Source organism: Pimephales promelas, chromosome 15 (assembly GCF_988280905.1).
Source record: "Pimephales promelas chromosome 15, fPimPro1.hap1.1, whole genome shotgun sequence".
Taxonomy (NCBI): Eukaryota; Metazoa; Chordata; class Actinopteri; order Cypriniformes; family Leuciscidae; genus Pimephales; species Pimephales promelas.
In genome coordinates, this window is record NC_142783.1 from 31,045,186 (window position 1) to 31,066,581 (window position 21,396).

At 38.7% G+C, this 21,396-nt stretch overlaps 2 protein-coding genes across 2 annotated transcripts; one reads left to right on the plus strand and one right to left on the minus strand.

The window, feature by feature from the left end:
- The first annotated feature begins 673 nt into the window (after positions 1 to 673).
- On the plus strand, positions 674 to 8,577 carry entpd5a (ectonucleoside triphosphate diphosphohydrolase 5a). The gene is made up of 13 exons (XM_039666980.2): positions 674 to 1,315; positions 2,073 to 2,152; positions 2,674 to 2,817; positions 3,295 to 3,370; positions 3,889 to 3,924; positions 4,016 to 4,104; positions 4,190 to 4,269; positions 4,364 to 4,425; positions 4,510 to 4,611; positions 5,196 to 5,339; positions 5,443 to 5,499; positions 6,680 to 6,795; positions 7,003 to 8,577. The coding sequence occupies exons 1-13, from the start codon at positions 1,033 to 1,035 to the stop codon at positions 7,084 to 7,086; spliced, it is 1,353 nt and encodes a 450-aa protein (XP_039522914.2). The 5' UTR covers positions 674 to 1,032; the 3' UTR covers positions 7,087 to 8,577.
- Positions 8,578 to 9,562: 985 nt separating this feature from the next.
- Positions 9,563 to 21,392, minus strand: coq6 (coenzyme Q6 monooxygenase). The gene is made up of 12 exons (XM_039666966.2): positions 20,940 to 21,392; positions 20,393 to 20,527; positions 18,690 to 18,748; positions 17,016 to 17,142; positions 15,717 to 15,847; positions 14,793 to 14,900; positions 14,641 to 14,703; positions 14,391 to 14,498; positions 12,611 to 12,813; positions 11,634 to 11,749; positions 10,769 to 10,935; positions 9,563 to 10,030 (listed from the first exon to the last, which is right to left on the minus strand). The coding sequence occupies exons 1-12, from the start codon at positions 21,133 to 21,135 to the stop codon at positions 10,001 to 10,003; spliced, it is 1,443 nt and encodes a 480-aa protein (XP_039522900.2). The 5' UTR covers positions 21,136 to 21,392; the 3' UTR covers positions 9,563 to 10,000.
- Between the last annotated feature and the right edge of the window lie 4 nt (positions 21,393 to 21,396).

Consider the following 21,396-nt stretch of genomic DNA (forward strand, 5'->3'; position numbering starts at 1 on the left):
AATACCTGGCAACTGATGTGAAACAACAACACAAGAATCATTCGTCTACCCTTTGCTTGAGCTCTGAAGTTTAATGATAATAATGCCATTTTATATTCTTGCCACAAACTCCTTCAATAAATTAGATAATGTCTACATCTCTTTACACCTCTTTTAAAGCGAGCAACGGAGGGAAAAGCCCTATTTTAGAAATTACGAGACAAATAACTAAAATTAACTACATGTAACACAGAATCTCAAGATCCCAGTTAAACGGTGGTTTAAGATTCTTCAGAGGCCAGTTCATGATATAACTATTCTTGGAAAGGAAACTGGCATGCAGCAATTGGAAGCTTGCATGAGTAGGTTTTAATACTTGTTAGGAGAAAGAAAACGCGGTGAAGTAACAAGACTGGCCGTAAGTAGAAAGTAAAGCTGTAAGTTTTAATTAAGTACACCCATAAAATGTATTTTTAAACCAATGCATTCACTCCTAGCAATCCAACTGGTTTGAAGTCTTAATATATACTCTCTTTTGTTCTTCTGAAGACATTTTAGCAGCATTTAAGCCACTTCAGATGATGGGGGAGGGTATTGCCAACTTGAACGCCTTGCACGTAATTGACGAGAAAGAAACAACACTCTTTAGCAGGTATTCCATGTCCATTTTTTTTATAAGTAAGGGGAGGGGATGGTGGAGGATGGATTTTAGAGGGCTTGCTATGGAGAGGCTCAGGATTGGTGGATGCCGTTGTTTGGCATGGCCCCCTGCCAAGCACTTATGTCTTTATATACTGTCAACAGATGACCGACCAGTCCTGAGCGTGTCTCTGTGTTCACCCTCTCATTCTGGGCTCTCTCCATCTTCTCTTTCTTCCCTTCTTCATCTTTTCTGTAGACCTTTGCTGCATCTGCACACCCTTCAAGACTTTCAACAAGACCGGGCAAAAACAGCAAACACATCCTCCTCCATAAAAACTCTTGAGTCACTTTTCGAGAAACCGCCAGTCAAGCCTTCAGCTGTTTGTAGTGTCGGCGTGGGAGAAAGAAACCATGTCTCAGCAGATGTTGCTCTTGACGGTGGTGTCCATGTGGCTTTTTGCTGGGTGCTTTCTGGCAGAGGCAACATATTCCAACCACCATATGTACAACCGCTATCGTGCATTCAATTACCATACCAACATGGACAATCAGCTTCCTCCAGAGGTACCCGTGGTGACGGAAGCAGTGGCCCCTCGTCCGGTCAACTTCAGTCGCACCTTTTATGGGATCATGTTTGATGCTGGCAGCACCGGCACCCGTATCCACATTTACAGGTTCATTCAAAAAGACCCAGGTAAGTCTCTCCATGTCCTTTCTCCATGTGCCCTTTTAACGCACTAAATGAGCTCTGCAGATCCCCAGGTTACTTAATTGCTCCTCTTGTAGCTAGAATTTCAATATTTTCCTCTCCAGATGTGTTGCTCTGATTGTCCTGACTCACATCCATGCTTCGGTGTAGCTTAGACCATGAACTCAGAATGATCTTGAAGAGTCCCGCCTTGCACACTCTGTGAACGGCTTCCCTCTTCATTTCCCTCTCTCTCTCTCTCTCTCTCTCGATTTCTTTCTTACTGCATCCCTGTCAGGAGCCTGTGGCTCATAGCACGTCTGCTTACTGTGTCTGTGTTTGCCGTGGTTCATTCACTGCGTGGTGTGAAATAGAAACACAGGGGTGGGAAGAGAAAAGAGGGATGGAGAACGATGGGTAATAAGCAGCTGCAGTTTCATTTAACCCTGAGCAATATGTTAAAGATTATGGGTTTGAGCTGATAATGCAGTAATTGGTTTCCCAAAATGCCCATCTAATGGAGACATGGCATCATTCCTGATGAGGTAAACTCTGAGCCTTGAGAAACTCTTAATTTGCCTGTCTGGAAAAATCTTGGTGGTCGCCATTTGTGGTAAACATACAATAACCAAATGTCTCTGCTCATGCACAATAACGTTTTAAGAGATGGAGTCAAGTTGCCCACAGTCCATCGCTAATGTGCACCTTCTAATAGCATACGTCTTCAATTGTCCTCTCTGACATTTCTGTCTGTGTCCCACAGCAATGCTTCCAGTGCTTGACAATGAGATGTACCATGCTGTGAAGCCTGGATTATCAGCATATGCAGATAAGCCTGAAGAGGTAAGCCACAAACTTTCTTATAACATCAGGGAACGTTATTTCTATTACATTTCTTATGTCTTTGACTTTTTCCAGTATCATCTGTCCAGTGCAGATGGAGAAAGCATATATATATATATATATATATATATATATATATATATATATATATATATATACACACACACACATTTTTTTTATTTATTGTTTACTGAAAATAACAAGAAAAATCTGCACTCAGCACACAGTAATTTCTGTTTTTTCAGATGTTCTAATAAAATGAAAAAACTGCTTTATGCCAGAATTCTACTGATGGGGGTTTCTCCCCATGCTCAACTATGTAGCCATGAGCCAAGGCCATTGAAATGGTTAATAATTCGGCTCTCCTTTGAAAGACCTTGTTGCTGGTAGACAAACAAGATGCCAGTTCAGCTGTTTATAGATCATTGTTACAGGACAGGGGGCTAGGATGGTTCCTTTGAGTTCTCTTTGAGTAATTGTGCTCTATTTGCAATAATATGTACATATTTTCCATTTGCTAGGCTGGAGAAACCCTTAGGCAATTGTTGAAGGTGGCTAAGAAGACGATTCCCAAAGAGGAATGGATACAGACACCTGTGGTTCTGAAAGCCACTGCCGGCTTGCGCCTGCTGCCTCAAGAAAAAGCCAAAGCCCTGTTGGATGAGGTAAGGCTTCCTCTCTTTCTCAGACATTTTGGAAAAGAAACTAACCATCCCAAAGGGATGCAAACCACGTTGTGTGCGAGACAGAGAAAGAAAGACAGGAAACGTAAGAGAGAAGAGAAACCAATACTGTGCAAAAGCAGCTGTTCTGAGGCTGTCTGGAGTTTAAGGAACCCAAATGCCTTTTGAATTATCATATTCAATGCCACCACACCAGCCGCACTTGTGGTTTCTAGCTTGCCCAGTTTAAGACAATTTTGCCCAAGATTGATTCAGTGCACTTCCCGTTGACTCCAGATAAAAAGAGCCGGACTGAATATTTATGTTGTAACAACCAATGGTTTCTTAATTTTTTATTTTTTTTATGGTGCACTCTACAGAGGAACACATGAGTCATGAGCTCTTAGATTTCATTACACTCTGAATAGTTGAAATTGTACACTATGGTTAATACATGTAAATTTTGGTTTGCGTTCATAGGTCAAAGAAATTTTTGATGACTCTCCTTTCTTTGTGCCAAACAACAGTGTCACCATAATGAATGGCACCAATGAAGGTAGTATAACTTTTCTCTCTTTAACATATCCATAAACCCATGATGCAATGCACAGACTTTGAAACATCCCTTTTACCCCAGTTGTCCTTTGTCTGTTATTGTGATAGCGACCTGAGTATTTAATATAGCTGTCTGGATTAAACCTTGTCTGGAAGCCTCCCACGCTCAATATAAAATAATCCTCCACATTTTTAATTTAAGTTGACATTCATTTCACGCAAACCCAGACATTCGCTTACTTGTCCGGTGGTTTTATGAGGTGTGACTAATTTCACATCTCAGACATGTTTAATTACCTGGGCTGGTCTTTGATGGTCCCAACATAAGATGTATACTTTCTATGAAGTCATTAGTGATAAAAACATTTATAATAAACATGCAGTACTGAATATGTATATGAAAAACACTTGCAGGTGTGAGATATCAAACTATTTCAAATGGTAAATAATGTCTGGGTGGTGTCTGGTGTTTACCATATTATTTAGAGTTAAAACTTGCATGGATTCTCTGTCTTACAGGGGTCTTGGCATGGGTTACAGTAAACTTCCTCACAGGTAAAGTATTGCTAAAAATATGTTTTTCAAGGATTTGGATGACTGATATTAAAGTTAATTTACACAAGTTTATTGTACCTTTGTATTGCAGGTCATTTGTATGCTAAAACAAGGAAAACTGTTGGGATCCTGGATTTGGGTGGAGGTTCAACTCAGATTACGTTCCTTCCGAAATTCAAGGTATAACGATAATACAAAAGTTGGCAAACTGGCTAGTATGTTTCAGTATTACACTACCTTACATTGAAACTATTCTCTTTCACAGAAAACTGTGCTGTCTGCTCCTCCAGACTACATTGCCAGAATCAATATGTTCAACACCACTTATTCGCTGTATACTCACAGGTATCCTCACATAGTTATTTTGTCCCTTTTTAGACAAATATCAACAACATGCAACAATTTGCCATCATCATTTTTACTCTTTTACCATTTGCAGTTACCTTGGAAATGGATTAATTGCTGGCAGACTGGCAACTCTTGGTGCTCTTGGTGCTGATGGTAAATATTATCATTATTATTTTTGTTTACTTTGTGTTTTATAATGGATGATTATTATATTTTCTCACATTGTTCAACCTTCAGGACTTGACTGGAAAGTTTTCAAAAGTTCTTGTTTGCCAAAAAAATTCAGAGAAGAATGGAGCTTTGGTGAAAACACCTACAAAGTCAGCGGAAACCCAGATGGTGAGTGACCTCAGATTAATAATATAATAAAGTTAGTCTTACAATACATATCTAGTCCTTTATTTTATTTTATATCCTGTTACACAAAAACTCTCATCACACTCGCACTGGTCCATTTGCAGTCAGAAATGGAATCAGGTTGATTTTACCTTAGTTATCTTCTCTGGGGTCACTTCTGTCTCCACAGAAATACTAAAATGAACATTGTATTTAAGCAGAGAGAAAATAGTCAGTTCATTCAACACTCTTGATTCAACACCCTCATAAGAATATGAAAAATAAACTAGTTCAGTTACAGGCTTGACATTTAGCCTGCCTGCCCCAATGTTGCAGTGCAGATTTACCAGTTATTATTGGCCTTGTTAAGCAGTCCATGTGGTTTCCGACTAGTAGAAATGACCAACCAGTTAGCTCAAGGTCATACGAAAGCTGCCTATTTGGAGCTTCCTGTGAGGAAATCTTTCCCTGAAGAAAGGAAAAAGTTAGGTCTAAGATAAAGGGCAGTGAGGTAAAACTCCAACTGCAATTTACGAGATCTCAATAACAGGAGTATAAATAGCCAACATTTGGTCCTTTATTTCCAGGTTATGCAGGGTACAAGTTGTGCTACCAAGAGGTGACGCGAGTGGTGAAAGGAATTGTGCACCAGCCCTTTGAGGTCAAGGGAAGCAGCATCTTCTATGCCTTTTCTCATTACTATGACAGAGCCGTGGATTCCGGTCTCATTGGTGAGAAGGATTACATTAGGGATAAGGGTCAATGCTACAGAATGTCTATGCATCATCTTTAAAAAATTATGCTGAACAAACATGTATTGTCTCAATCCTTTAGATGGATCTCGTGGTGGTACTGTGGAAGTCAGGGATTTCAAAAAAAAAGCCAAAGAAGGTAAGACCTTGGATATTCTCCCAATCTCCAATGAACACTCGGGTCAAAGTCCTGCCGCACACATTGCACAAACATAAACCCTTGGTGCTTATTTGCATTTGAGGTTCTCGACAATCACACTGGCTTCACAAAATGATAGCTCTGCCACCACATAAACACAGGTTACGCCTCTCCCACACAAATACTTCTGCCTTCTTTTGTAACTCTCCAATCCGCTATCTCAGCTTTTCCATGCCCTTTGCGTAGATTATGTTATGAGTTCTTGTACAGAATGTTTGAGACCTGAAACTGATTCATCGAATATGGCTCACGTGGTAGATTGTGTCAAACAGTAAATGTCCACAGAGAAGATTTATCACTAGGGGGAATGAGTTGGCGCCTTATGTAAGGCGTTTATTTGTACACTGACACTGTCGCATGGTCCCGATGAACCACATTTGGCACGTTGGTTATCCCAATGGCAGCAGCCCTGTGGGAACTCCCTCCTCCCTGACCGTGAGACAACACCTAATGCCCAATATCTAACTGGAGGCAGGCAGGACTTAATGTCTCACTCTGTGTGGGAACACTTGGTATTGCTTGGCCTGCCTCATGGTTTGGAGCGCGATCAGCACACGTGTATGAAATTATTCTTTTGTACTTTTCTCCTGTTCTTCCCCTCTTCCCAAACTTTCACAAGTCACCTTGTCAGCTGGAGGAAAAACAAAACATTGGGAAGACCTGTTTCACAAAGACATGCTAGACGGTTGTAGCAAACACAGTGCTGGTGCCTTAATGTCTTACGTAATTTTCCCCAGACTCTGACACACTGTAGCCTGAATCAACAGTCTGTCTTCACTAGATAGTGTATAAACTATGCTTATCTCATGTGGGAGTCTTTTAATCCTCTCTTTATGTATTTCTATTGCCCAATTCTACACTCATAGTTACAAAATGTTTACATTGCAAAACTCATTGCCATGTGGTTGCAAAGGTTTTCAAAGTGGGTACTGGGTAGAACTTTTTACTCAACAAGCCACCCAATTTGAGGAATAAATCACACAAACCATGAGGGATGAGAAATGCGTCAAGGTTTAATACTAAGGCTTAAGTGAGTTTTCTTAAAATCCTTAACTGTATGAGTAATCATTGCATATAGCGAGCACAGCTAATTATAGTTCTTCTCTTTTTCTTAATCAAGTGTGCAACAAGATGACTAAATACCGCCCAATCAGCCCCTTTTTGTGCATGGACATGACCTACATCACATGCCTACTGAAAGAGGGATTCGGCTTCAAGGATAGCACTGTTCTGCAGGTGAGTCTGAAATATTAAAACAATTTAAAAATTGACAACTCCAGTGAAGCTTGTACCAAATTTACAGGAAATACACTATGCAGGAGATCTCAAACCTGTTTTCTGTACATTTTTGATTGTGCTTAATTAAAGTGCCAAGAGCCTAAATTAACTTTCCTTGGCAGCACAATTTTAGTCATAGATTAATGATCTTCTTTTACTTCACAGCTTACCAAAAAGGTGAATAACGTGGAGACAAGCTGGGCACTCGGCGCCATATTTGATCATTTCCACAATCTCAACATTCAATAAATCCTGCAGTCTTGTGGATACCAGCATGAGAAATGGAAAAATCTCACCTGGTCAAGCAGTCTCCTCCTGTCCTCCTACCCTAAAACTTTTAAGTGGGTTTCAGATCTGTCCTGCACTGTAGCCCTGTATCTCAACACTCTCTTTCCTCACCAAATAAGAGAACCCCTCACCCAGAGAACTGTTCACAAAGAAATCACTATATTTTTGTAAAGATGGCCAGGCCAGTCTGCTATTTCTACTGTATGTTTACATTTATTTTTTTCGGCTGTCGTCTTAGACCCATTCAAAGCTCTTGATTCATGCTGTTGTGCAGGATATTGTGCAGTATGACATGTAAAAACATTGCGTTGAGTAGCATAGCTTCTGTAGCGTCTTCTGCAGTTATCCGTTATTAGTAGTGCTTGCACAGTAGTGTAGTGCTGTTTTAGGTTATGGTGAATTATATTACAATTTCCATGTAGTGGCACGTAACACTTTAACGTAGCTGGTAAAGCTACAGCAATCGGTCGGTTTTAGTTTGGGATCAGCAGCTTTAACTGGTGGTAATTGAACAAGTGCGGATCAGAAGAAGAAATCAAATATAGTCACTTTACATGGGCACATGAATGGTGTATTACGTATTTATGAATAATACATGTATTTAAGAGGTTTCCATAGCTGAGTTGTAGAATTGAGGTGGAAGCTTTTTAATATAGATATCACTTTGGTGAAATTCTATAGGTGCTTTTTTTAATCGAGGTCCAACCAACCATGGTTTTTAACACTGAATGGCATGCAGTTTAATACACTTGCACTGCAGCCATCATCAAATTCAAAAGGTATACAATTGCTTACATGGTTAAATCCTAGTATAGATAGCCTACTAAAATGACTCAAATGATTACTGGTCAGAGGTTATTAAAGTAGATATTACTCATTACTGTATTTAAACAGTTATTTTTACACCAACATGCACGTTTAGAGTACCTTCAACCTCTTTTTTGTCTTTAAACTTGGGTTAGTTATTGTGGATGGTTTAGGGGGCCATTATGTGGAACAACGTTAAAAAGTTGCTATTGTGTGTATGCACAGATGCTCAGTTGTAATTGAGCAAAATTAGGTCAGATTTTGTTAAACGTGACAGGTGCATACTGCTGACAGATTTAGGACCATTGTCAGAAAGTAACAGTCTTTGTTCACTTGGCAGTATCATGTTAAGTGCGTTTTGTGAATTACTGTACAAATATTTATTACATGGATACTTGCTGAATATGCTGTGTGGCGTTGTTGCATTTCTTAATCCATCAGCTTCAGTATACCTTTATATGTTGGTTTTCTACGACTGTATATATCAGTAATTTACTTTTTTATTTAACAATTGTGTGTCATAGTTCAACATATGACATGAGATAATCATGTAGGCTTCACCCTTATTAGTGGTATTCTATACTGCAAATGCTATAAATATGCTTTCCAAATGTGTTGTGTATGAAATGATATTGTACATGTATGAATAAAAAAATAAATACTAAATCTGTTGTTGAATACATTTAACCAACAAACTTGATCTTTTGGTTCAAGTAATTTATATAAATTCAACTTGAGGTATTCTTGAACTACTGACATTTCTATTTATTAATTACAGTGTAGAATATAATAATGTATAATCCATAGACTAAAAAAAATATGGATAAAGCGTCTGTGACGTCACCCATAGACTCTGAAGCACGGGTTTGAGGCTGTTTATGGGGTGTATGGGCGGCGCCATACTGGAAAATCTTGAGAAATACAAAATACAAAAATTTCAGAAAGGATACAGAGGTGGTATGATGTGTTTTGTCAGATCATGGCCGAGATGTCAAATTCACTCGGCGCAGCCCGTTATCAGCTGTCAATCAAAGTTAACCGCCCTTATTTGTCATACATTTTTATCTAAATACGATCTAAACTAACTAGTTACAGTTGTCAGGCACGCGGAACATATTGAAGATTTCAATAAAAGTCCATGGGACCAAACTGTAAAAACATCATGTGTATCCGAATCGAAACACGAATCATATTATGGACGATTATTGTTGCTTACCTTCCACAAGTGAGTTGAATGGATCTCCTTGTTTAATAAAATTGAAAGTTCCCATGATGTAAACATCCCAAAACGGCACACGCGCTTCGAATTCGCGCCATTTGTAAAAATACCCCCGTGTGACAATCAATCATCGCGAGTGTTCGTGAGTTGTCGCGAGATAAAGGGTTAACTTGGTTCAATAAAAGGTTGCTAATGCGATTTGAAATGCGAACATTTATTCGTTGATATTAGTTTAGGACTTATTACAGAACCACAGTCAAATCAAAAGGTGAGTTTATGACGAGATACATTTTCATTAGCTTGCAAATACTTCCCACCGGAGTTCTGTTGTAGCCTACAAAAAAAGAGGCCTTACAAATGCATCCTTTTTGTGTGTTTATGAAAATCTATTAACAACCAAGAACAGTGAGATTGTGTATCTAAAGTATTTATTGAAAATTGATATTCTTCCTAATCATAAAATTTAAATAGCATTTTTTTTTTCTGACAAGACTAAACATTCTTAGGGGTGATATGTTTCCTATACAAGGAAAGCATGATTATCCTTGAAATTACATAATTATTTTAAAAACATGCCTTTATTTATCCTTCACAACTTTAATACCATTCAATGGGGCATTTTTATAGTATGAAAGTAACAGTCTGAGAAATTTGGTAGGGCATATTTACATGTTCTATTAGCAAAAAAAACCAGACATTTTCACATGGGTAATTGGAAACAATGGCATAGAAATATTTCCCACATAGACAGAAATAAAATATAATTTATTCATTTACACTTATACATTCAATGAACAGAATCTTTATAATAACAGAGATGCAGCAAATATCCAATGTGCACCAAGTGTTTTACTTGCTGGCGTAAGCCATGATCTGCTCCTGCGGGAACAAGAAAAAAATATAACTACAGGTAAGTGACATTCAGGAAAGCAATATTTATAAGCAAGAAGTGATGTTTCATTGTCTAAATGAAGGAAATGCAGATCTTCCCATTTTTGAACATGAACACACACAAGTCCTTCTTACATTATGAGCAACATACACTAGGCTGTAAAGTTTATAATAGAATCACAGAACGTTGGAGATATCCCTCAATGCTTAAGACAAGTTCCAACCTCTGGTTGGAATCGCTTAGTAAAGGAATGAAGCCATTTCATAAGAGTGGCCTGTAATAAAAGGAGTGTGAAAACACAAGCCAACACCACCATGCACAGCCCTGCAACCCCACCCACACACTTTGGGTAACAGTAAATTTAGGGCTAAACATAGCCATAGTAGTAGCTCCTGACCATGTAAATTACAGGCACGGATAAGAGTAGAAAGACATGTAATCAGAGGACAAGCTGGGGGGAGGGGGAAGAAGTCAGAGGAAGAGTGAAAGAGGGAGCAAAAGTTAGAGGTGAAAAAAGGCTGAAAGTACAACAAAGCGAAGAGAGAGGCACGGATGACAGAAAGGAGCGAGAACACGGGAGGAACGCCACAGAGCTGAAGAAAAGAACATTCCTAAGTAAAGGAACACGATGGAGGAAGGGAACAAACTGTTCAATAATTTCAGGGCAAGAACTAAAAATAAAACTTTTGAAGAATTTGTGGGAAGAAAAAGAGATGTGATCATACTTTAAGTGGCGGCAGTGCATTGGTAGCCTGAAGGCCGAAGGTTCTCAGAAGAACCATTGGGGCCGCATTAGAGGAATACATCCTCTTCATGAGGTCAATGGCTGCCATCATGGGAAGATTGTGTCGCTGACGTTCAGTCTCATACTCCAACAGGTGCTGCATGGCTCCTAGAGGGGTCAAGGATCAGCGGTTAAACAATTTGCATTTAAAGTAACAATTTTTTTTCTCGCTCAATTTGGTACTTGTTGCCATTCTGGAGATTTTCCTGATTAAAATACAATGCTTAACATATGGATGGATGAATATAGAAAACATCAGTTACAGCTCTTTTTGCATATTTGATTTTCTGAGAAACTGATTCTGAACTGAACCACAATTCCTCAAAAGATTTCCATTTGTGGCTATAGAGAAATTTATAAGCAGTTCTTGGCAGGAGTGACTAGCAAAACACTGTACACTGTTCCAGGACAACCAGTTCTTTTCTTTTACTAAAGACCCAATACAAGGAAATGGAAAAGAGCTTATGAAAACCCACAGATAGCTCCATTGGGCTCTTCTGAACCAAAAGTATGATACTTCAGGTATGAAATAAGACCTAAATATACATAAAGCAGAATTCCAAAACAACAAAAGGACTTCATGTTTCTTTGTCACGTTTCTTCAACGTGAGGTAGTTCTTTACAATATAGCTGATATAATTTACGAGTTTCTGAATTTTATTATGCCTTTTGAAAAAGCACATTAGATGATTTTATCATCTCCTTATAAGATGAAAATATTTTATGTGTATATTTGAAAATTGTCACAGGAGTACAAATCCGGTGTGCACATACATTCGACTTGCTTCTGATGTTGGTACACTTACCAAGGTCTTTTCCATTATACTCTGCTTGGCTAAGAACTTGTGTGAGATAGGCCACATCGCCAAAGCCTAGATTGGCACCTTGGCCTGCTAACGGATGGACTCTATGTGCAGCATCTCTGAAATTAGAAAGATCAGGAAATATAGAGAAGAAACCTCAAGAGTCAGTAGCCATATTTAACAGGCCAAAGCTGATAAAATTTCCTCCATGTGGCCTCTACATTACCTTACATCCAATGTAATATCGCCAATAAAAGCAAACGTAAATGCATCATCACATAGGTTTAACGTCCCAGACAACCACACAAAGATTATGGCTGAACTATAAACCTAACATATGGAGCACATTTATATGCACTTTCTTAACCTGGTTATGCCTAATAAGGCGACAATACTGTACCTATGGTAATGCAAACGCATTAATCCAGTTTCCTGTAAGGTCTACAGTCATAAACGGCTTAAGCTAAAACCAATAGACACTGGCTATGTGACAGGAAAGTGTCCTACCTGCGGATTTAAGCACATGCAGGTAGGAGACAAGAAAATATATAGCATTTTCCAACTCTTTCTTGACCACAGGAAATTACAAAAATGTGTTCTCATGTGGTACAGTCAAAATGCTGCATCTGTAACTGTATGAGGAGTCTGTACAAGATATTCTTCGACCTTTTTAATGCTTTAACTTCACAATCCGCCCAACAAATAGAATAGTCAGATACACAAATTAGTACATTTTGTTGCCACTAGTGGGGAATAAGCTGATTATTTAATAAAGTCTTCTAAATGTGGCTTAGTTATTATTTTGCATGCATTTCAATAAACGCATTTTAAATGTTTGAAGGTTATCAGCGTATTGGTATACATGTAAACATGCTCATTGAGAGATATCTCCTTTACCTATAAATAGGACTGCACTTATGGATAACTCAAATAACACTCAAAAACAAAAGTCGGTTAATGCACTAACTTTGCAAACATACCCAATGAGTGCCACTCGGTGGCGGATGTATTCTGTGGCATGACCCATGCCTAGCGGGAACATAACCCGGCTCTTTGGGCCAATGGCTGCAACGCTAGGTGGAAGCTGACGTGCAGAGCCGCTGTCAGGCATCAGGACAGACAGAGCCGTCCGGAACACAGAGCCGGCAGTCTCCACCAGCTCAGAATGGTTTTCATTACTCCACTGAATAAATGGCAACAGAGGAATTATACAGGCAAGAATCTCTATTCATAACATATTTGTTAAGCTCAAAGTGGAGAGGCCAGTTAAAGGAAAATAGAAAATCATTGACTTTTGCTAATGTCATTTAAAATCATTTAAAAGTCTTTGTTTCTTCTAACATGAAAAAACATGAATTTTGAAGCACTGAATCTGAATGCTGGAACTTTTCAAAAAAAAAAAAAAAAAAAAAGATAATCCCCATAAAAGTGGTCCATACAAAACATGTGCTCTAATCCAAGCTGGTTTCAGAAATCATTGAGTACTATATTATAATATTATAAATAACGCACCCAATTGATTCGCAGTTCATTTTTTGTTATTCATTTTTACTGTCCCACTGAAATCTGAAGTTCTCATCTCATTATTTGACAGGCTGCAGTAAATGGCAGTAGGAATTATTTTCCAAAAATCTGCCTCAAAATGAACATTTGTTAATAGAACTTTATAAGAACCAGAAATGAATTTGGAATCAGAATCTTTACATTCCTTACGATTCACATCGGAATTCGCATGAGTGCCACAGAAGGGGAAGATTTTCACATAAAAAATAAGAAAAATTCTTAAAACGGTGTAGAACAGCCTGTTCCTTAAGCTTTAGAGCAGTATTTTTAACTAGGGAGCTGAAAACTGTAATCACTCAATTAATTGTTAACTACTACATCAACACTCCCAGTTTCACAGTCCTGTCATAATTACAGCAAAAATAGAGGAGGAAATATCTTAGCCAATATTAGGAGGTCTTTGAATATTACTTTGGACAATGGAAGGCCTTCGAGTCATGAAGGTTGAGAACCACTGCTTTAGAGGACTTGGGATAGAGTACATGATTTGTATGGACAACATTTCTTGACACTTTTACGGTGTCTTTTTTTCTTGGATCATGACAGACCCTGGTCACTGTTGCTTTTTATTGTATGGGAAAGAGCTGCGTAAACATCCTTCAGTGGAACACCGCAATTTGGAATGAAAATAGTCATATGGGTTTAGAATAACATGAAGACGAGTAAAATATGACATCATTTTCATTTAACGCAAACTGCATCTAGAGGTAAACTATACCCTCTTCCTTTTGTGCATTCAAGAGATACAAAAAGTATGCCTAATTAAAGTAAAATGCTGACCAGGCCACAAATATGAGTTTGGTCTGCAGAAAAAACATTATTGTGGAGTAATGACCAACGCTGGCAAACCTTGGGCTTAATTAGCAAACCAGGTCGGATGGCAAGCGTGACTCAGATGCAAAGGCCTGTGACCAGTAAGGCCAGTAAAAATAGCCAGCTTGGGAAAAAGAGGAGTTTCTTTGATGGAAACCAAGAAAAAAAAATGGGTGTGAGGGTCAATTTGAGGGCATTCAGCCGAAATGAAGAGAATGCAGAGCAATGATATGACATTTCAATCAAAAACCACCGCTTTATTACGTTATTCTACATACGGAAATGAACTTTTGTAGAGAAATATTGCAATAGCACAGCACTCGTAAGCAGTTCAGTTTAAGGAGGTGAACCACAAGTGTGACAACAGGGTCAGTGTTTACTTACAAATGCAGAGTTAATGGCATCCACAAAGCTCTCCTCATCCAGATGTAGAAGTTCTTCAGCATGCTGATGACTGGTGGACCAGACCAGTGAGCTCTCACTTTCTGACAACTGCACAGCAGACACATATACACCACGTCTGGGCATGAAATGCATTTTCCATTTGACCACTAAGCGATATCATGACGAGCCAATAAAACAAATCGAGCACAACTGACATCATTTACAAGTAAAATAAACAAGTTAAGCTCACAGGAAGCATCGCAATGGGGCCAGTTGGGAGGAACCTCTGCCAGGCCACGTTATTTTCTGTAGGCTGAAAAACAATGCAATGTGAATAAAAATATTTAATAAGTTGACAAGTACACAATATGATTTGAACTTCAAACTGGAGGATCGTCATACCTCAGACAAATGCAGAACAGCGACGACCGCTGACTGATCGTAATTCCATTTGACCGTGGGGATGCCCGCCTCTCTCCGCACCATTGAATTCGGTCCGTCGGCACCAATCTGAAAGAGCCAATCACACCTACCTTAGGAAATTCTGAGGTTTTGCTTATGTAGCTGTGCAATGTTCGGTTTGTCATACCAAATGAAACACCGGACTTAGGCTCAATCCCAATTCATCCATTGACCCTACCCCTTGTTTTCGAGTGTACTCCTTGGCCGAGTGAACTAAAAGTGGAGTAGTTCACTTTTTTTTTTTAACTTTTGCTGATAATTTACTCACCCCCATGTCATCCAAGATGTTCATGTCTTTTTTTCTTCAGTTGAAAAGAAATTAATTTTTTTTGATGAAAACTTTCCAGGATTTTTCTCCACATAATGAACTTCAATGGGAATCAAGCGGTTCAAGGTCCAAATGAGAGTTTCAGTGCAAACTGCACACTGTTCAAAGGGCTTTAAACGATTCCAGACGATGAATAAGGGTCTTAAAGCGAAACGATCGCTCTTTTAAAAAAACAAAAAACAAAGTTTAAGTTTCATAAGCTCAAATGGTCGCCTTGCTCTGTTTTCTGATGCGCGTTCTTGTTTGAACTTGTTCATCAAAATGAACGCAATCTTTTCTGATTGCAAAAGGTAATTATACCATTTCTTAATTTAAATGACTATATTATTATTATAAGAGTAAATAAAGTGCATGGTGGTATCACCTGGCGCTAAATTGAAATGTTTAACCATTTACGAAGCCATCTCGCCGGTGATTTGCGATGCATGCTGTGAACTTTCTAGTAGCCCTCCTTTTGGAGTGTGCCTCTGAAAAATGTAGCCCTACCCCCTCGATCGGCCAAGGGGTGAATTGGGATTGAGCCTTATTCTACATACCAACAGTTTGGTGTGGAGAGTCTTTCCATTCGCTAGAGTCACCTGAACCCAAGGGATGGACTCAGAGACATGGTACGGACGGGGCCAGGTGTATTTCACCACTTTTGTTCGGTATTGCACTTTAACATGGTCTAAAGAATGCCAAAACATTAAAATGCAACAAAAAGAGCATTAGTCCAAATCTCGTTCAGTTCCACTTGAGAAAAATCCAAATAAACATGGTTTGGCTGTGACAAAGTCGAAAATTAAGGCTCATCAAACCTCCTCATAAAACACAAAGTTGTTTTCCTTCCTCTGGCTGAGGCTTGCTAACATTGACAATTTTCTTGATGGCTTTGGCAAGTCACACTCACAGCTGACTAATGGTGTTTATCTACAAGCAGGCCATGCAATACATGTGACCAGCTGCCAATATCCTGCACACAACATCGAACAAAAGTAAAGGAAGCAGAAAATCCACTTTTCTTAGAATCACTGGCGGTCTTGATCCAGAATTACGCCTACGTTTCGGACTTGGAGTCCTTTTCTGTCCACAAAATTGAACACTAGTTCTTGCACACAACACGGGTGAGAAATATTGGCTTCTTGCTGATTTGAAAGCAGAGTAATAGGAAAAAACAGTTTACTTTTCATCTAGTACTTCAGCAGAAATAGAAGACCGTTAAAAAACACCAACTCGACAAACACGTGAACGCGCACGTGCTAACGCACATCTGTTAAACGTAAGATGCGTTTTAAAAAAGGCCTGTTTTTAAAAATATGCAGTTTTACAGAGCATGGCATGGAAAAGCCAAATGCGGAGCCTTGGAACAGTTTAGTTAATTACAACAACAAAACGCTACAGTAAAACGCTGTCCGTGCTCGGGCACCCCGAGCGAGCGGGATGCTACGGCTGGAAAGGAATGTGGTTTCTTTAAATGGGTCAATAGACCACTGCACGTGTCCGAAACAGGGTGGCAATTCTCGTGGAGCTTCTAACCCCCATCAAAAGCAATGTGCTGGATGATCGAAATAGCAGGAAAAACACGCAAATGTCCAAAGAAGTGGAATCTTTAAGGAAAAAACATGAGAAGAAAGATGTGCAAATAAACATTTTGCCAAGACAGGAAGGAATGGCTTGTGGTGACATCATTTGCCAAGCCATCCCTAAAACTAATCAACAGGGAGCCCACTGCTGGGAGAAACATGGGAAGAGCCCAGCAAAAGCAACGATAAAGGATATATCATCATGTAGTGATCAAAGCAATGATTACAAAAACAAACACATAAATGGATCAAACATCAACATGTGTCCGTTACCAGAGAGAGTGTGCAGCTGTTTGGTGAGGGCGGCCACGATGACGTCGTTCTCGACGATGTAAGCCATCTCGTCCTGCAGATTCTCCTTATCGAACGTGATCAGAGCATCCGAACAAGCATCCCAAACCTAAAGCAAAGAGACAAACTATTGCTGTGGTTTACAACTCTATCCTTAAGTGACCGCTCGGGCTCTATTTATGGATTTGACTGAACTTGAACACATCAAAGCCGTTCGAATGAGCGAAGAGTTCTGCCAGATACTCTAACCAAACATCAAACTAGATTTCACAAAAGCCACCAACAGCCTTTGAGGTTGCACGGCTGACTTTGTAAACGCACTGGGGTGAGGCAGAGAAGTAAAATGCCATTCTTTGTGGTGATTTATGCTTGTATTTATAGTTAAGTCAATAATAAATAACAAATATGCGAACATTACTGTCAAGCTGAGTTCGTTTCAGCCTAAAACAAGCAGCCGGTTTTAAACGCAAAAAAAAAAAAAAGTCTTGGTGATTGACGCGGCTATTTTTTAAAAACCTAAAATGACTTGTAACTAAGGTGACTAGCAAACAATTAAATACATGTGTAACATACAGCCATGCTAAAACCACTAATAGTAGTGGTTTTGCAATTTTTGATACATGGTTACGTGGAAGATTTAAAACGTGACCAACCCACAATTATGAGGATTTTACACATTGGAAAAACACAGCTGTTGATAAGTTTTGGAGTTGCTATGTACATCCCTTGCCAAAATAACCCTTTTAACATGATCATTTCTGCAACAAAGATGCCAGAAAAGGTTCAGACCACTATGGAGGGAAAAAAAATAAAAAAATCTAGCCGATAACACTTTAGGGAACCTCCACACCTTTTTCTGGTACATGGCACTTCCCAAACCCGCTTTAGTTGCTTTCCTCAAACCGCTTGAGTTTAATTGAAGAGCAAGAGGGAACCTAGCTCATTTCCCTCGCAATTTCACCCTTGCTTGGCACTCGCAAACAAACAAAAAAATCTTAAGGGGTACAGGAAAGGTATAATGGGTGAGGTTGGTATATCACTATTGCCCAGAAGCCACAGGATTTCATTGTGGCATCTTACAGCTGAAACCCCAACAGCATTGAAAACGATGGGTCCTTTTACTTGTGATCTCCACAGATCTAAACTCCTCTCCCTGCATCGCGCATGAATCTTTGTAATTAGTAGTAATCTCGCTAAATATGACTCTAATAGATAAACTTTGGCCGCAAGCAAAATTGCGATGTGGAGTTTGAGGTTCTGCATCTCTAATGTATGTTTTGTATTCGAAGGCTGTGGTTCTGTAGCATTAATTTATGGGTGGCTACTTACACTGTGATGATAGGCAAACAACGATGAGCAAAGCACGATACAGCTGTTTTTAATGGAGTGGCTTCCTGCTCTCAGGAAAATAAGCAGGTAAGGTCATAGTAAATGACAGTGTTGGTTACTCAATGTTTTGCTTAAGTGTTTACTTGTTTTGAAATGATGCGAGGATCATTTTTTTAGTGTGATGTCTGATTACTTAATTTATAGATTTACTTATAAAAAGTATTAAAAAGGTGATTTGGTTGATATTGATGAACATTTAGTAGCACATCATTGCATTTTGGTACACCACTAGTAATCATTGTGTTACAACCTACTGGTTTTACTGACCTGCATTTTATTATACGGCTTGCATCTCATATTTACAATATGGTCCCAAGCACCGAGACCTGAAACACAATAGGATATAATTACAAAGGCACCACATTTGTTCCTACTCATTCAATCCCGAAGATAAATGAATATCGCAATGGAAAAAAAGGTACACCGCACGTCAGAGAGAGCTACCTACTGACCTACTTCCTAGTGAATCTTTCATATACAAACATTATACTGTAAATAGGTATAATGACAGGAGTGCAGATTCAGAGCTTTTGAATGGAACAGATGTACTTATCCTCGCCACAGGCCTTTTGATTGGACTGTGCCCCCACATTACCCAAAGTACTGGGTCTAAATGATGCCCAACATTGCCCATTATGCAAACATGCATTCTGTGGACACAATCAAAAGCATATGTTTCATCCAACATAACACACTGTGTAGCCAGGCAACCGAGGGCAGTTCAACGTCTTGGCATCACATCTACTACCGTGCCTCTAAAATCTATTGTTTTCTTGTCATTTATTTCATAATGTGAGATTAAGAACTATATTAAAGGATACTGGTAAGGAGATTTGCAGTCTGTGTGTAAGGTTAATGCTAAAAATTTAGATAAAAGGGATATAAACTTTATTTTCCTAAATGTTCTCCGGGAAATAAATAAAGTACAACCTTATCACATCCTAAATGTTAGTGCTCACTAGTGTTATTTTTGTATCATTTCTTATTACAGTAGTAGTGAATCATATTTTGAATTAGCTTTTATTTTTATATTACATTTTCATTTTTGTTTGTCATTTTTTATATTTCTATTTAGCTTTATTTTAGTTTTAGAAATATAATACTTCAACTTAAACTTATAGTTGTGAGGACAACATTTCTGATTTTCATTGACGTGTCATGTATTATTTATATTTTATTTCAGCTTAATTTCAATTTACTATTCAAATAATTTGTAATAGTTTTAGTTAACAATAACAACACTGTTCATCACACAAAGATATGGTTTCAGTAGACTCTGAATCAGTGTTGGGTGTAATGCATTACTAAGATATTAATTACTGTAGTTTAATTACTTTTCCCTTAAAAAGCTAAATAAGGAATTACTCTTAATTATTCTGTTATTTAATTAGTTATTTCTGATGTAATTGCATTAAACACAGTAAAGACTGCAGAAAAAGTTTAGGTAAAGCAATAATGGATTTAACATAAAAATGTAACGACTAATGTTAAAATGTATGTTTTCAATGTCACTTTTACCCTTTAAATACTTTGGTCTATTCAAGAATATTTTACATTATTTATTTTAAAGAATTAAGAGAGCAGTCTCATATCTATCCTTGCATTGTTTAACGGGTCAAGGTTGATGGGATTTAGAAAGTAATCTAATTACACTGGTAAAGAGGTAATATAACCCTTTACAGTAACTTACCCAACACTGCTATGAATATAGTGCGGCAGGTGAATGGACTAATGATGCTCTTTGTATATTTTTGGAAGGCATGGGGATGAATAAATGAAATCGGAATATCAAATTTTTGGATGAAGCATCCCTTCAAAGCCGCACTAAATGGAAGTTATTTCCTACGGTGACGTATATCAAAGTTAATTTAGATTTCATGGTAGTGTGATTTAGAGATCTCTATGGATCCATATGAATCACATACTATGAAAAAAAAAAAAAAAACATAAAAAGCTGTTAAAGTCCATACCACTCAGAAGTGTTGCTGAGCCTGGACTGATGGAGCTGACCCTTGTACTGAAGGTCTCAGGAACCTTGTCCATCTCTTTTTTGTGACCAGCTTCCAGCAGAAGTATCTTCTTCCCTGTTAAATTAGGATCTAGACCTGAAAGAATAACAGGGATAAAATTACAGTCTGATTTATTTGCTTTGCAATATCACCGTGGGGTTGATTCTCGGCATTTTGCATGATTTTACCAACACATTTGAATATGAATTCGCTCAAGTTCGCCTAAAATCTGTGCGTTGATTGCACACTGCTTACTTTAGCATCCTACGGCATGAGAACGTCACATTGCAATGCCACCGCAATTGCACCCTTCACCTCCAGCTAAAACACTTTCATCACACAAAATAACAACCTCTCCTTTGCGTTAAAAAAACAAGGGGTGAAGGAAAGCAACGGGAGAGACTTTATTACAGCTAGGAAGTTTGCCAACACTGTGCTTATGATGAAGCGTGGGAGAGTGCAGAGTGAAGCTGAGGGGCAAAAGCGGGTGTCTCTCTCTCTCACTCACCTAACGAACATGCCATAGCGGTGCCCACCATTCCCCCGCCAGATATTATAATGTCAAAGAGCTCGTTTTCAGATGTGCTGGATTCCTCATCGCACGCGAACGACGCGACGCCTCTGCGCGCCGCTCGCGCTCCATTGAGTGCCCTCACTAAAACACACTGCCGTCCTATCCCGAACACACCGAGTCTAGTCAACATTCTAGCGGAAAAACAGACGTGAAACAACTTGTTGCAACGAACAAGCCTGAAAAGAAATATTTAACAGCCCCCGTTAAATCTGTCCTGTTAATGAAAATAAGGGCGAACTTTTATCTGTCATCCAGCCATGTTGCTGTAACGTTATACGTAAGAGTTCTGTTTGCTACAGTTCTTCCGGGTACTAAAAGCCACTGAAATAATGAAAAAGCAGCATGGACATTACAAAAACATTTAATTTAGACTCAGGTCCACAAGTGAGAT